The following is a 15,157-nucleotide window of genomic DNA, read 5'->3' as shown; positions in this document are numbered from 1 at the left end:
AATATCATTAAAGTTAGCATTGGGTTTTATAAAGGCCCATAAATAAAATTATAAAATCACAAACTGCATTGCTATAATGGGCTTCGCGCTTCTATTGTTAAAGCCCAATATATGGCTCATTTGTTACGACGTCGTATTTACGCTCTTAAACAAAACAGAATGCGATCAAAACGACTAGGCATTTTCTCTCTCTCTCTCTCTCTCTCTCCTCTCTCTATAGCGCGCCGGTTCCAATGGCCTCCGTCGCTGATACCCTAGAGAACGATACCATCGGATTCCCGGAGAACAAGACCCTTCCGCCGGAGGAAACCGGTTCGTCCGCCGAGTTATACGGAAACCCTAGCGTCGACGCCGAATTGAGTCAGCCAGAGGAGAACTTAGCTACCGGAACTGTCGCCGGAATGAAAGGGTCCGAGGCGGCGAAGTGGCCGGGTTGGCCGGGAGACTGTGTGTTCCGTCTGATCGTGCCTGTGACTAAGGTTGGCGCCATTATTGGCCGGAAAGGAGACTTCATCAAGAAGATGTGCGAGGAGACTCGTGCTCGCATCAAAGTTCTCGAAGGTCCCGTTACGACTCCTGATCGCGTCGTCAGTATCTGTTTCTCTCTCTCTGATTGTTTTGTTTTTCACTACATGCTTTTGTGTTTGCTTAATCTCTCTCTAGTTTTCTACAATTTCACTAGCAGTTTCGTTTGATGATTGGAAGCTTCTCGTAGTGAGAAATTGAATTGATGAGGGATTTGTTTGTGCTAGTTTTTCTCTTGATATTCAGCTTGTATGATTAGATCTTGAGTAGTGGTGCGGGAATGGAATATTGAGTTCGTGGTATTCCATTTTTCCGTTTGTTAATTGGCTTTTTTTGCTTCGACGATTATGCATAAGCGCTACGGTTTGGATCGCACATTGCTTGGAAGTGCACTCTGATATTGGTCTTTCTCAAATTGTATGGTTAGGTGCTTATATCTGGAAAGGAAGAACCGGAGGCTTTTTTGTCGCCTTCTATGGATGCAACCCTTAGGGTGTTCAGGCGAGTTTCAGGCTTACCAGATAATGACGATGATATGCAAAACGCCGGAGTAGCCTTCTCTTCAGTGCGATTATTGGTGGCATCAACTCAGGCTATAAATTTAATTGGAAAACAGGGTTTCTTAATCAAATCCATAGTAGAGAACTCTGGTGCATCTGTCCGCGTCTTACCAGAAGGTATAACCCTTTAAGGTTTATATTTACATTACTCTAGGTAAAGCTCAAACACTGTCTGTTTATCAATAACGTCTCCGTCTTTGCCAATGTTATCTATCTGATATGTTGCGTCCTATTCTGTGGGAGTCCTGAAATAATAACTGAAAGTTTTGCTGCCAGAGGATAATCCATTTTATGCTTCGGAGGATGAAAGGATAGTGGAGTTGCAGGGAGAGGCATCTAAGGTCCTAAAAGCCTTAGAAGCAGTTGTGGGTCATCTAAGAAAATTTCTAGTTGACCACACTGTCGTCCCTGTTTTTGAGAAGGAAGTAAGTTGAATTTTAATGGCTTGGTGAAATTTGCTTCTTCCCTTTGTAGTTTCTTAATCTGTTTTCAATCTTTAGTATCTAGCCAGAGCCTCTCAAGGTCGTCGGGCAGAAGCCATAGTTGACAAGTCATCTCTGAGATCTAGTTCGCAAAGTATTATTGAATCCGAGTTTTCCCTCTTATCCCGGCGGGAACCTCTGTTCCTTGAGCGTGAATCACGGGTGGAGTCACGGATTCAGGCCCCGGGAGTTTCTATTTACAGTCAAGATCCTGTTCTCTCAGCCACACGTTCTCCGGGACTTGGTCGTGTTACTGCTTCTTTTGTTACACAGGTGGGCTCCCACCCATCGTTGTTCTACCAGCAGGTGTCTGTCTTCTTTGCATTGGCACAAACACTTTTAATGGCGTTTCTCTTACTAGGTAGCTCAAATAATGCAAATACCATTCTCTTATGCGGAGGATATCATCGGGGTGGAAGGAGCTAACATCGCCTACATCCGTCGAACAAGTGGAGCTTCAATAACCATACAAGAGAGCCCACATCCCGATGAAATCACAGTAGAAATCAAGGGAACGTCTTCACAGGTTCAAATTGCTCAACAGCTAATTCAAGTAAGAATGCTTCATCAATGCTTTGTTATATTGCTCCGAACATAATCGTTTCCTTCCGTCAGAATCTCGAATCCAGCTGTAATGCTTTCCTCTATATAACAATCTGAATCTCTCGGACATGTTTTTCCTTTTTGCTTTTTACTTATTGACAGGAATTCATCAGCAATCACAAGGAGCCGGTTTCAGTTTCGGTCTCTAGTGGTTATGGTAGAATGGACACAGGCTATGTGCCGGCATATCCTCAGCTGAGCAGCCGGAAGGAACCGCTTCCAAGCAGCTATGTGGGCTTGGAAACCACTTACAGACCGACGACTTACTCTCAGCTGAGCGGTACATCGTACACGCCATCGGCCTCTGCCCAAACTTATGGTTCGGAGTATAGAGCTTCTGATGTTAGTGGCTACACTAGTTTCAAGCTTTAACTTCTTGTTTGCTTTTTCTGGTCTTTGGAAGTTGAGATTGTTACCAGATTACTCACGCTTTCAGAGGGATTGGGCTCAGAAAGGAAGGAACAAGAAACAGGAGCAATGTAGGTGAATGTGTAAAGTAATTTAGGTTTCTCTCTCTCTCTCTCTCTCTCTTTTTGGTCGATTTTGTTTCACACTACGTCTCTCGTCATATTTGGACAAATAGGACCAGTTTGAGGTTTCTTGTCAGGTATTTAATTATGCATTTATTTTGGAAGCTGTTTCTTTCTCTTGGTAATAATTAACGGTGCCAAATAAATCTGAGAAGAGCGAGCGACTCCCAAAAGGTAAGATAAATAATCCATGTGGAAATTCCTTTTTAGTCTTCTGTTTTGTCAATGTTCTTTCTCTGTCTTCATTAATTGACTGTGTACGTGAGAATCTTTTTGTTGAAACTTTATTCCTTATTCTACATGTAAATTCCAAAAGACTGATTGCATCATGCATGTTGGCATAAATTTGATTTCACTTAAAACATTTTGTAAATTGTTAATTAGATTTAGCTCTTAGAAGGGTCGACTTGGCTAGCGATAAAACTATTTACTGTAGGGTCTGAGGGGTCTGAGGTCGCGGGTTTGAATCTATTTATCTGTACTAAAATATAGGGATAAGGTGATCTAGTAGCTTGACCGTTAAAAGCATCTTAATTTGGTTGTCTACTATACGTGGAAAGGATTTTTGCCACTTTTTGTCCTTTTCCCTCTGCGTGGAAGGGAGTTGGAGTTTGCAACTTGAATCTTTCCCCTCTCCTTTTGTTTTTTTCTTTTTATCTGCAACCTCCACTCTCTCTTCTATTAAATAGGGAATGTTTCATATCATGCTGAGTTTTTTTTTTTCAATTTCGAATATCCCATTTGAAACCATAGTTTCTAAATAAACTAAAAATAAACGAAATCTTTTAGCACTGTTGATCTGTCTTTCCACAAGTGACTAGCTTGGGACATTGATCCTAGATCTTCATATTCTAATGCAGTTAACACGCTTTTTGTTCTTGTAGGGATTAGTAACATGTTTTTATTTTTGTCGTTTACTTCATAGATAGTTTTTTTGGGGTAAAATTTGGCCCAATGAAATTCGAATCGGGATGATTTGGGAGCACTTTGCGCTGTCCAGCTGTCCAACCATCAGACCACCTCATTTGGATTAATAGATAGTTTTTCCCAACACATACTACGTACATTTTTTTTGCGAGTTATAACAATTTTTATCTATAAAAATCATAAAATACTATATATGATATAATAAACTCGCACATGTATAATTGTTGTGTATCGTCCCATGACCATGAACATGAACAAAAAGACTAGATATGATACTAACCTTTCCATAAAAGTGAGATTCGAGGTGTTGAGAATACAAATTATTATTATTGGCTATAATTATAAGATTGATGAGAGAGAGACGAGACAGTGTCCAATCTCACAATCCACCTCACACAAATCATCTTTTTAGCCTTCTTCATTCTTTTTATATATACATATACATATATTATTATAGTTTCTTCTCTGTTTACCTTATGGCCCCTATTAATATAAGGTACACAACGCGTACAAAAAGAATGAAATCATATGATCATTACCAATGAAAATCTAACACGTGTCGCAGTTAAGGTGGAGATGCAAGTTTCGAATGGAGAAAAATGACGTTGTCCCTCCTCCTCCCCTTATAAAACATGCGCTCTAACTTCAAACATTTTCCCCCATCTCTCTCTCTCTCCCCTCTCTCTCTAACATTATTTGCGAATTCGACTTCTCTGATGTTCTCACATCGCCGAATCCCCCAAGATTTGGAGGCCGGAACTTCCGCCGCCGGCGGAGACTGCAATCTGGCCTCCTCGGATACTACAAGAACCAAGAACGCTTCTGTTAAGCACCTCCGCCACTGGAGAGTGAGTCTCTGTTTTTTCCCCTTTTTCTGCCCAATCTGTATCTTTTCCTTTCTTTTTCTATGGAATGTGAATCGGGATTCCTCATAGTATCTTCGTGGTTGATGTTTATTTTCTTACACGATGTGGTTAGTTTCGAACTGGCTTTCTTTTTGGTCTTGGTGTCGGCGTCTGTGTCCTTCTCAAAGCTCTGTTCGAGTTTCAATGGTCGTTGTAACCCGTCCATGATTCTTTCTTGGATTTACACAAAGGGCTTCCCCTTCTTCTTTCTCTCTTTAGCGTGCGGTCCTCGCCATTAATGCGTCCCGACGATTTCGATACCTATTGGACCTTGAAAAGGAACGGCAAAGGGCTGAAATTTCGAGAACGTTCCCTTTTGGTAGGTTGCAAATCTTCAACAAGGAATAGAAGAACCTGTGGATGGTACTTTCTCTTCTTAGTTCAGTTTTGGATTGATGCGATTTTGGTAGGCGTCCATAGCGTTTTGACCACTTCTCTGGTTTATTTCAGCAGTTCCAAGTGTGACCTCTTCTGCAGCTGATTTTGGTATCAGATTGGAGGAACTTGTGCCAATAGCCAGGGATTTTAACATTGGTGCTTTAAAGCAATATCATGGGGCAAGCATTTGGTGTTGATAATTTTTATTCTAAATTAGTCGTTTCTGTATGTTCTTGTTTCCTTATATTTGGTCCATTTTGGGGTGTATAGGTTGAAGGATTATCAATTCTGTTGAAAACCGACCTACAGAAGGGCATAAGTGGTGATGGTGGTGACATTCTGAGACGGAAGAAAGCTTTTGGATCAAACGCCTTTCCCTGTGTGAGAGAGAGGAGTTTCTGGGTAATGATCATTTTTGCCTTCATGATTTCATCTTCTAAAAGTTTTTCTGATTTTTTATTCTTGAATTTCACTTTAATAATCTGCCACAAAGCTTTTTATACACAAACTTTCTGTTGGTCTGATAGACATTTCTCTGGGAAGCAAGCCAAGATATTACACTGGTATTGTTGATGGTGGCTGCAATAGCTTCTTTGCTGCTTGGAATAAAAACAAAGGTGGGTCTTTGCTTAGTTTTGGTGCTTTGTCCTTGAATGCAATCTATAATGCATTTAGCAGATCTTTAGCCCCATAATTATGCAATTGGTTGCTAAGAGGAGCTCGCGGAGTTTATGATCTCCTTGCCTGATTAGAACAGTGATATTTGCATTATGCATGATGTATGTTGTATTCAGTGGGTGTTTTCTTAAGATGATTCAAGATATGCATCTTTAAATATGTTTCTTAAGCATTACACAGCAAATATGATCTAAGTTCCATAGTTGGGTATAACTGTATGATCTATTGATTTCTTCCTTCCTAATACTTACAATATCGCATAAGCCCTTTCTTTGTGCCTGTTATGCGGGTTGACAAAAATGATGCCGACGTATGAGAGTACAGTAAGAACAATTAGGTTACTATTGAGCCAATGTGACTTTCCTAAGCTGTATAGTTCTTTGTTCCCTGAGGGAATTCTAATCAATTCTCTCAGCTTCATAGTTGTGGATCCTCATGATTGAGTTTTTGAGACTCTCCTCTCTCTCTTGAATGTTTATTGTGCTTCAGCTCATTATTGGTGTTTTGACATGCATGGCAGACTATCAAGTATGGATGGTATGATGAAGCTGGCCTTGCTTTTGCAGTTATCTTTGTCATCATTGTGACGGGTATCGGACTGTCTTCAGGCTTCCTGTCTCTTGGCCACTTGTTATTTTTTGTGCTTCTTAGGTTATAGCTCCTTTAGAGAATATTCAGAATAAGTATAGTATATTACGAAGGGGATATTCATATATAGTTTTATTTAGTTAAGAAGGATTTCCTTGGGTTTCACTTTTGCAGCTATCAGTGATTACCAGCAATTTCTTCAATTTGAAAACTTGAACCAGGAGAAGCAAAAAATATGCTTAGAGGTTCGTTCTTGCAGCGGCAGGGTGTTCTTCGTGATATGAGTATGTTGTTCCCCAGAATTTACTCCGTATATTCTTGGATGCAGGTTACTAGTGGTGGCAGAAGAATCAAGGTTTCAATCTATGATATTGTTGTAGGTGATATTATACCCCTCAGAATTGGAGATCAGGTAAGTGTCAAAACCTTTCTGTAAATCAGTGTGCGGTCCTTTGTTGAAATTCATGTCCTCATTGCTGACACGTGATGCCATATACGCTTCAGGTACCTGCAGATGGTGTCCTAGTTTCTGGGCATTCACTTCAGGTCGATGAGTCTGAGATTACAGGACAGCCCAGAACAGTATGTTGCACACTAATTCAAGTGCTAAGCAACAATTTTGTTGTCGTTCTTGAATTACTAATCTCTCTTCTCCATTCGCAGGTTCAGAAGGATCCCAATATGAATCCATTTTTACTATCTGGCTCTAAAGTGGAAGATGGCATAGGCACAATGCTGGTAAAAATCTAGACTCGACTATGTTCATGTATCCTTGTCCATAGCCTTTTAGCCAGGACTCACCTCTCAGTTGACAGTTACTTTTAGAAAATGATGATATAAAACTACGATAACTTTTGAAGGAATAAGTAGCATCAGAATTCGAGACAGCCATGATATGACCAAAAGAGTTTTTTATCAAATGATTCACCTGGCAGCTTCTTAGTTTACTTTTTGTCCAATAGAAGGAGCTTGTTGCTGACATGGTGCTTTTTGTTGCTCCAATATTTCAAGGTTACTGGTGTCGGAATGAACACTGAATGGGGATTGCTAATGGCTAATATTCCATTAGTTATCGATAAAGAGACACCATTGCAGGTATGTTTTTATTGAAGATTGTTCCTACACCATTTGCTGCTTTGTTTCAATCCTTCACTTGTTATTGGCTTCTAATAGATACACCTCAACGGGATTGCCAACGGGATCAGTTTCATCAGTCTTTCGCTTGCTTTCGTTGTCTTTCTTATCCAATCGTGGCTGTAAATTTTTTTCTTGGTCTACTCCATGGAGATATTGCTCTTTATGTTCTGCAGTCAAACCTTATATCTCCAATATCATCTTCCATGTCTTCGAGTGGAGATGAAATCTTATTTTCACGGTGTCCTTTTTAAAGGTATTTCTCAGGTCATACCAAAAATACAGATGGCACCACAATGTTTGTTTCTGGAAAGACAACAGCAGATAAAGCCATAGATAACGTAATCAGAACCATCATTCTAGGGGTAAGGAGCATTTGCAGTAGTTATAATGCACCGTTTTAATTGATCAAGTGGCTGATATGCGAAAGCTGTATAGGTTACCATTGTTGTAGTAGCAGTTCCCGATGGACTTCCTTTAGCTGTTACCTTGAAGTAAGTCTCTTCTCTTTGACTTATTTGTTCAAGTCAGTCAAACATCAGTGTTAGAAGTATAATTGTATATACGGATGCTGGTACGTAATGTGCTGGTGTATCATTATACTTCAATTGGAAGGTTTTCTTCCTTCTTTATCAGTATGAACTGATCTTTTTCTTATCTTATTATATATGTGTTGCTGCAGCCTTGCATATACAACGAGAAAAATAGTGCCGGAGAAAGCTTTGGTATGCTACTTTCAGACGGCTACTTCTTCCATATTGTTGGAACAAATATTTGCTAAGGTTTTTCATTGCCTTTCAGGTGAAACAATGGGGTCCGTAACAACTATTTTATGTCAGAAAACTGGGATTTTAACCTTGAATCAGGCAGGTTGCCTTCTCTTCTTTAATTTTTTCAGTATATTCGGTTGCTTTATCATCACTTTATGGCTTTATTTCCTCAAAACAGAACAGTCTTATGAGTTTATGCATTACAACCTACACAATCAATCCTCTTCTGCTTGCTCGTAATCTTCCTGGTCTTTGTTCTGTACATTCTCTTTGTGTCCCTTACTTTAGACATTCATTTTATGCTAAGCAGATGACGGTGGACGATGTTTGTACCGGAGGAATAAAAATGCAACATTCAGATTGCATTTCTCAGTTGTCCCCTCTTCTGGCATCATTAATCGTTGAAGGAATTGCTCATAACACAAATGGCAGTCTTTCTTTCTGATATACGGTCTCCAAGGTCATATTGTAAAACTGGATAGAATTTTGTCTCGATTCTTGTTTTACAATCATATATGGTAATTACAGGGAGATTCTATACCGGTGGTTTCGGGATCAGCAACCGAGCGGGCCATTCTTGATTGGGGGGTCAAGGTTGTGCTTCTTTCTTCTTGTGATTATTAATTGTAATAGTTATCAACATGAATAATCAAGTGTTTAAGAGGACAACTAACATTTGTTTGTTAACCATGTTCTGCAGCTTGGAATGAGGTTTGATGATGTGAGGTCAAGATCATCAGTACTTCATGTTTCACCTTTCAACCCAAATAAGAAAAGGAGAGGTGTAGCGCTGAAACTGGTATTGTAACTTTAAGTGTGTTGTTCTGGCTGCTATTCATCTTGCCACCTTGATGTGTCAAGTAGAATTTCTGATCAAATTCTAAAAGTTTCTGACATACCAATCCAAGTCAGTTTATGTAACCTCGTCTGATGGTTTCATGTCCAATACGAGCTGTTGTTTTAACCTGTTTTCTGAGATTGGCTTTTTTCTTGATATAACTTTAGAATGATTTCCAAGTCCGTGTTCATTGGAAAGGGGCTGCGGAGACTATTTTAACTTCATGCACACGGTATATGGGCATGGACAATGATGTCATCGCTATTAGCAAAGAAAAGGTATGTTGCAGATCTCAGTAATGATAGATTGCTCTCTCTTACAACAATTGATCATTCTCAAACTTTCAATTGAACCCTTCCTTTTCTTCTTGTCAAGTGCCTTTCATCCTTTTTCAGGAGTTATACTTTGAAACAATTATCAAGGAAATGTGTACAAGAGGGTTGCGTTGTGCTGCACTCGCCTATCAAACCTATGCAGCTGGAGATTTTCTGAACAATGAATGTGATCTCATTTTGTTGGCTATCATAGGCATAAAGGTAAGCTTTTCACCCACGGCTTGGCTTTTACACCTTACATATGTGATTTTCCTTGTTTGGAGTATATAATGTATCGCTCTAACCATAGTCGATATGCTTTGTTTTTCACTTTTGATTTTGTTGTGTTTGTGTAATGCGTGGTTTCTGATTCAAGAGATTCATCACAATGATAATCTGGGGGCAGAAATCGCACATGCAAAATGTCCTCGTAGAATGTTTTGCATGTAGACACAAATTCTTCATCGGTTCCTCGCACTATCTAGTAGTATGTTGTATTAAAGTAGTGGAACTCAATTCACTTTGAAGGGGTACAACACTAAGTTTTATGAGTGTAAGCAGGATTCTTGTCAGCCAGGGGTACGTGATGCTGTTCAACTGTGCCGTAGTGCCAATATTAAGGTTTGGTGTTTGTCCTCTCTTTTTTTTTCGTTTTTTTTTGCGCTCAAGTGACAAAGTTCATGTTAGAAATTTGGACAGTGTAACTTTTGTTCAACATCGAGATACGCATGGTGACCGGTGACGATGTGTTGACAGCAAAAGCAATGGCTTTGGAGTGTGGGATATTGATATCAGATGATAATATATCTGAACGTAATATCATCAAAGGAAATGAATTTCGTGCCTTGTCGATTCCTGACCAAGAGCAGATGGCTGAAAGCATCTTGGTATTATTCTTACTTCTCTTCTGAATGCTTTTACTTGTGATTTCATGTGCGCGTAAGCAGTGAGTAGAGAGCTATGACGGAAAAATAATAGAAAAGTTCAGTGTCTCATTCGAACTTACGTTTATTACATATCATTTGTAAACTTTTCCAACTTTACCATGCCAATTTCAGACTCATAACGTTTTCAGTTGGCACTACCGTTGAATTTCACACAATAATAGTGGTTATTCGGCATTAGAATTGTTGAGATAAGCGGAAAAGTGACGCGATTTTTTATTTGTAGGTTATGGGACAATCTACTCCAGAGGACAACCTTCTGCTCCTGAAAGCGCTGAGGACGAAGGGCCATGTGGTTGCAGTGACTGGAAAGGAGATCCATGATGCTCCATCATTGCTTCATAAAGATGAACTTTCAAATACTAAATATCATATGGAATGTAGGCAGATATCGGTCTCGCAATGGGCATTGGAGGGACTGCAGTTGCGAAAGAGAGCTCAGATATCATTATCTTGGATGACAGTTTTGCTTCTATTGTCAAGGTTGGACATAATTATGCATTAGCAGTTGGCATATTTTGAAAACAAAATACAATGAGAAGGATTGACTTCGTTCTGACAAAGCGGTTTCCTTAGTAATGGAGTCTCTTTAAATTAAACTGGCATTGAAGTTGCAACTGGATAAGGTCATTTGGCTCAATAAATTGTAGAAAATTCTAAGATTTTTAATTGACTGGCTGATTTGTAGGTTATCCAATGGGGACGATCATTAGACACCAATATTCAGAAATTTGGCCAGTTCAGGCTTACGGTCAGCGCATCTGCTTTGATCATATGCGTCGTTGTGGCATTACATTCTGGTGACTTTCCACTTAATGTTGTGCAGGTCTTACTTCCTTCTTCACATCTTTTTCTCCAATTTGCATGCGGGTTGTACTTTTCATTCTGATCTAAGTTGTTTTCTCTGTGTGCAGATCCTATGGGTTAATCTTCTCATTGACACTTTAGGAGCACTTGCATTGGCTTCAGAACCACCAACCGAACAACTAATGAAGATGCCTCCTGTTAGTAAACGGTATGGGCTTGTTTTCAAGTTAGAATCCCCCACTTTGTTTTATACGTAGTACAGTACGATGATGTTTGGTATATGCCATTTCAGAAAACATTAGACTGATGCTATCTAAGTTTGTAGTTCAGGTATGTCCTGTAAGCTTCCATTATTCTTGTTCTTGTTAGCTTAGTCCTCCCTTTCTTCACAACTACTCAAATGCAAAACTTCAGGTTACTTACCAAGTGGTTGCATTGCTCGTCTTAAACTTTCATGGGAAGAGTATACTGCAGTTGAAGAACAACCATATGATTCATGCCGATAAAATCATAAATACACTCGTATTCAATTCTTTCGTCTTCTGCCAAGTAATCTCTCACTTTTCTGTGTCTTCATCCTATTATATATTCCTTTTTTACTGTGTTTTTTTTTTTGTGAGAGAAAAGGAGTTTTACTCTTAATGTCTGTCTGAATCCTAAATTGCAGGTGTTCAACGAGTTTGAATGCCGTAATCTGGACCAGTGAAATATATTCACAGGAATATTCAAGAACCATTTGTTCCTCGTGACGGTTGCTTTGACTGTTATACTTCATGTAACAGTGACAGAGTTCCTGGGTATTTTCATCTCCACAGTTAGACTTGGCTGGAAACAGTGGCTCATCTCAATCGGCATCAGATTATTCGGGTAAAGAATCTTCACTGTAAACCCTTATATATATTTACACACATATATATGTGATAATGTTGGAAAGAGCATTAAGAGAAGATTCAATATCTAGAAGATCTCAACCAAAAAGGAAACATATCAATGTGAAGAAATGGAAGGAACAACCAGTAAGGGAATGACTTGTAAGAGAAAAGGAAACATGTCATTGAAAAAAAATGGAAAGATCAAGCAAAAGGAATAAAGTTCAAGAAAAAGGAAAAGAAAATATTGGGCAAAATATTGGAAACAAGAGGAGGAGTTACACATAAATACAAGACGTGGGAGCTACGGAAAGGTATCCCAGAAGAACAGAAAAAGAGATAAAAGAGCAAACGAGCTGAAGAATCATAGGTGTGGGAAACACAGGTGAGTGATACTTGAGAGAGAGTGAAGTGCATCTGAGGAGGAGTCTTCAAATAAAAGGCGAACTGCTCAGAGGGCCTAGACGAGTCTAGGGTTACACGGGGTGTGCGTGATACACATAGTGTATGGGCTGATAGAATTCATGTTATAAGAGGGAACAAACTCAGGGGGAGTTGTGTTCTTGGGATGATTAGGCTCGAACGAAAAAGAGTTGTAATTCATGTTCTTTACAAACGAATAGAATCAATTGGGAAGTTTTTGAAAGCAATATCGTGTGAGTTTTACTTTTTCAATTGGTATCAGAGTCTGGTTACTGATCGTATGAAATTTTTCCTCTCATATCGGTGTACAAGGAGATGCAAGCACTAAGGAAGCATGCAATATTTGACTCAACTAATTATGGGTATACCGAGATGGAGTACAAAAAATCACTTATCACCCATGAGCAGGAGGAAACCGAGTTGGATAGTAACGATGAAGAAGTTTCTAACTCTGTTGCATTCTTTGGAATCACTGAAGAATGAGAAGAAACACTGGAAGATGATTCAAGTGATGATGAAGAAATAACTAAGGATGACTTATACAAAGAAATGACGAAACTGGTTCGAATGGACAGATATTCGTTGGATGAGAAGAAGCGGCTCGAGAAGGAACTTAGAAATACTTAGATACAACTGACATCTACTCAGCATCAATTATTCCAAAAAGAAGAAGAAACGTCGCTCATGAGATGTCAGATTGAAGAGACCAAGAAAAATCTTCATCTTCTTGAAAGTGAAACTGGTAAGTTGGATCATCTACTTAGACAGAGAAGGAGTGCACGAGATCAATCAGGGTTTGGATATGCGGGAAAGGAGTAATATCATCCAACATTTGTGTCTAGAGAAAATCTTGAACGAGAAGTACCTGACTTGGTACGAAGTACTTTTGGCGTTGTCAGAAATACCCCAAGAGTTAAAATGGATCTGCGAACCTCTCAGAAGCAAAAAGAGCGTAGAAGCTGCTATTACTGTGCGAAGAGAGGACATATTCGAAGGAATTGTTATCATCTACGACAGAAAAGGAACTCTAATTGGTACGTTCATTCAAACTTGAATCACTCTTATGTCTCATCCTTCGAGGAATCCTAGGTGGATTCGTAAATCCGATTTGTCATGCAATGTTGCATGTGCGCCTGAGCGAACGAGTAGAAACGATGTCTGGTATTTGGATAACGGATGTTCAAGGCACATGAGAATGTCAGAAGCTGTGACAGATTTTGAAGTAGCTTTGACAAGCGACAGTGTCACATTCGAAGATGGAAAACAAGAAAAGATCATTGGTAAAAGAACTTTTAAATGTGTTGGAGTACCCAAGCTAACAGATGTCAAGGTAGTTCAAGGTTTGAAGACTAACATGATCAGTATAAGTCAATATGTGATAATGACATGAGAGTGAAGTTTACAAAGAATGCATGTTTTGTGATCAATGCGGATAACAAGTGTGTTTTAACTGAGCAAAGGATATCAAACAATTGCTACACATGGATTGACAACAGGATTTTCAGAAACTCTCTCAAGGATTCTAAGACACAGACCCGGAATTGAGCAATCGAAAGCTCATGTATGATTTTGAATTTATGCTTAGACAAAGGGGAAGAAATGGCTCGAAAGGTACATGGTCATATACACAGGGGGAGAAATGACTCAAAAATGGTGTATGGTTGAAGATGCTAAGGAAGGATGAATGGTCGAAAATGTTGAGGATAACACTGATAAGCCAAGTGGATGATTGTGTTTCATGTGGATGAATGCTATGGAATGTGTATAAGCATAAAGCCAAAAAGGGAGAATTGTTAATGTTGGAAAGAGCATCAAGAGAAGATTCAATATCTAGAAGATCTCAAGCAAAAAGGAAACATGTCAATGCGAAAAAATGGAAGGAACAACCAGTAAGAGAATGACTTGCAAGAGAAAAGGAAACATGTCATTGAAGAAAAATGGAAAGATCAAGCAAAAGGAATAAAGTTCAAGAAAAGGGAAAATAAGATATTGGGCAAAATATTGGAAACAAGAGGAGGAGTTACACATAAATACAAGACGTGGGAACTACGAAAAGGTATCCCAGCAGAACAAAAAAAGAGAGAAAAGAGCAAACGAGCTGGATAATCATAGGTGTGGGAAACACGAGTGAGTGGTACTTGAGAGAGAGTGAAGTGTATCTGAGGGGGAGTTTTCAAATAACAGGTGAACCACTCAAAGGGCCTAGACGAGTCTAGCATTACACGAGGTGTGTGTGACACACATAGTGTATGGTCTGATATAATTCATGTCGTAAGGGGAACAAACTCAGGGGTAGTTATGTTTTTGGGATAGATTAGGTTCGAACGAAAAAGAGTTGTAATTCATGTTCTTTACAAATGAATAGAATCAGTTGGAAAGTTTTTTAAAGCAATATCGCGTGAGTTTTACTTTTTCAATATGTTTATGTATATATATCTGAAACATCATTCTTTTGTTCTTGTTTGGTGTTTGGTACTTAAATCAGTCAGGTGGCTGGTCGGTTCCCTTTCCAAGCTTTTCCATATCTCAGAAGCTGAGCATTTGCCCTTCTCCATCTCAAAAGGATACATACAATATAGCAAAAAACAGAAGAGTTCTGTCTCTCTTGTGTACAATTTACTACGTTGTCTCCTTGTGAATATATCCACGCCTTGTTGATGTAACTTATTTTTGGAATTTTCCTTCTGCATATAATATTAATTGCAACGCAGACGCTAACATCGCTGCCTGCAGCACACATCAGAAAACGCTACAATGCCAAATGTTGTAGCGTTTGCGTTTTTCCTCATATTTCCTCATAAATGCGTACAACGTGATAATAGATAATTATTTTTTCTGGAACGAATTGTTATTGTAACGGAAGAAAAAATCGCTACTTCTAG

At 39.1% G+C, this 15,157-nt stretch overlaps 2 protein-coding genes and 1 long non-coding RNA gene across 6 annotated transcripts; all 3 read left to right on the top strand.

Annotated features, from left to right (window-relative positions):
* The first annotated feature begins 182 nt into the window (after positions 1-182).
* Positions 183-2,804, top strand: LOC104811770 (RNA-binding KH domain-containing protein PEPPER). Of its 2 annotated transcripts, none has more exons than XM_010538590.1 (6): positions 183-587; positions 953-1,202; positions 1,362-1,510; positions 1,586-1,840; positions 1,929-2,120; positions 2,273-2,804. In XM_010538590.1, exons 1-6 carry the CDS (start codon positions 234-236, stop codon positions 2,540-2,542), a joined length of 1,470 nt encoding a protein of 489 aa, XP_010536892.1. In that variant the 5' UTR covers positions 183-233; the 3' UTR covers positions 2,543-2,804. The 2 variants fall into 2 exon arrangements, with proteins under 2 accessions (XP_010536892.1, XP_010536891.1); XM_010538589.1 differs by having other exon boundaries at positions 1,350-1,510.
* A 1,481-nt stretch (positions 2,805-4,285) lies between these two features.
* LOC104813265 (calcium-transporting ATPase 8, plasma membrane-type-like) lies at positions 4,286-14,993 on the top strand. The gene is made up of 26 exons (XM_019202349.1): positions 4,286-4,475; positions 4,856-4,895; positions 4,983-5,089; positions 5,181-5,312; positions 5,438-5,527; positions 6,109-6,178; positions 6,351-6,421; positions 6,505-6,588; positions 6,681-6,758; positions 6,840-6,914; positions 7,188-7,271; positions 7,350-7,432; positions 7,567-7,675; positions 7,749-7,804; positions 7,993-8,092; positions 8,609-8,674; positions 8,781-8,879; positions 9,086-9,196; positions 9,314-9,454; positions 9,794-9,853; positions 9,955-10,119; positions 10,403-10,517; positions 10,559-10,659; positions 10,865-11,002; positions 11,091-11,191; positions 14,761-14,993. The coding sequence occupies exons 1-26, from the start codon at positions 4,344-4,346 to the stop codon at positions 14,810-14,812; spliced, it is 2,460 nt and encodes an 819-aa protein (XP_019057894.1). The 5' UTR covers positions 4,286-4,343; the 3' UTR covers positions 14,813-14,993.
* Positions 11,276-14,754, top strand: LOC104811769. 3 transcript variants are annotated; one of them, XR_771499.1, is made up of 4 exons: positions 11,276-11,313; positions 11,398-11,532; positions 11,651-11,850; positions 12,588-14,754. It is a non-coding gene; the product is annotated as an uncharacterized LOC104811769 (long non-coding RNA). The 3 variants fall into 3 exon arrangements; XR_771501.1 differs by lacking the exon at positions 12,588-14,754 and adding an exon at positions 11,948-12,578; XR_771500.1 differs by lacking the exon at positions 12,588-14,754 and adding an exon at positions 11,945-12,578.
* Positions 14,994-15,157: the final 164 nt, after the last annotated feature.

This window comes from Tarenaya hassleriana, unplaced genomic scaffold (assembly GCF_000463585.1).
Source record: "Tarenaya hassleriana unplaced genomic scaffold, ASM46358v1 Cleome2, whole genome shotgun sequence".
Taxonomy (NCBI): Eukaryota; Viridiplantae; Streptophyta; class Magnoliopsida; order Brassicales; family Cleomaceae; genus Tarenaya; species Tarenaya hassleriana.
Note: the sequence above shows the minus strand (reverse complement) of the source record. Positions and strands in the feature narration are given on the sequence as shown.

What these genes read in the sequence shown, in the direction of transcription:
- LOC104813265 (XM_019202349.1), top strand. Translation starts at nt 4,344, where the DNA reads ATGTTCTCACATCGCCGAATCCCCCAAGATTTGGAGGCCGGAACTTCC. An exon ending in AGCACCTCCGCCACTGGAGA is followed by an intron (nt 4,476 to 4,855) that starts GTGAGTCTCTGT and finishes CCCTTTTGGTAG; the next exon opens with GTTGCAAATCTTCAACAAGG. An exon ending in ATAAAGAGACACCATTGCAG is followed by an intron (nt 7,272 to 7,349) that starts GTATGTTTTTAT and finishes GGCTTCTAATAG; the next exon opens with ATACACCTCAACGGGATTGC.
- LOC104811770 (XM_010538589.1), top strand. Translation starts at nt 234, where the DNA reads ATGGCCTCCGTCGCTGATACCCTAGAGAACGATACCATCGGATTCCCG. An exon ending in TCCCTGTTTTTGAGAAGGAA is followed by an intron (nt 1,511 to 1,585) that starts GTAAGTTGAATT and finishes TTCAATCTTTAG; the next exon opens with TATCTAGCCAGAGCCTCTCA. An exon ending in TTGCTCAACAGCTAATTCAA is followed by an intron (nt 2,121 to 2,272) that starts GTAAGAATGCTT and finishes ACTTATTGACAG; the next exon opens with GAATTCATCAGCAATCACAA.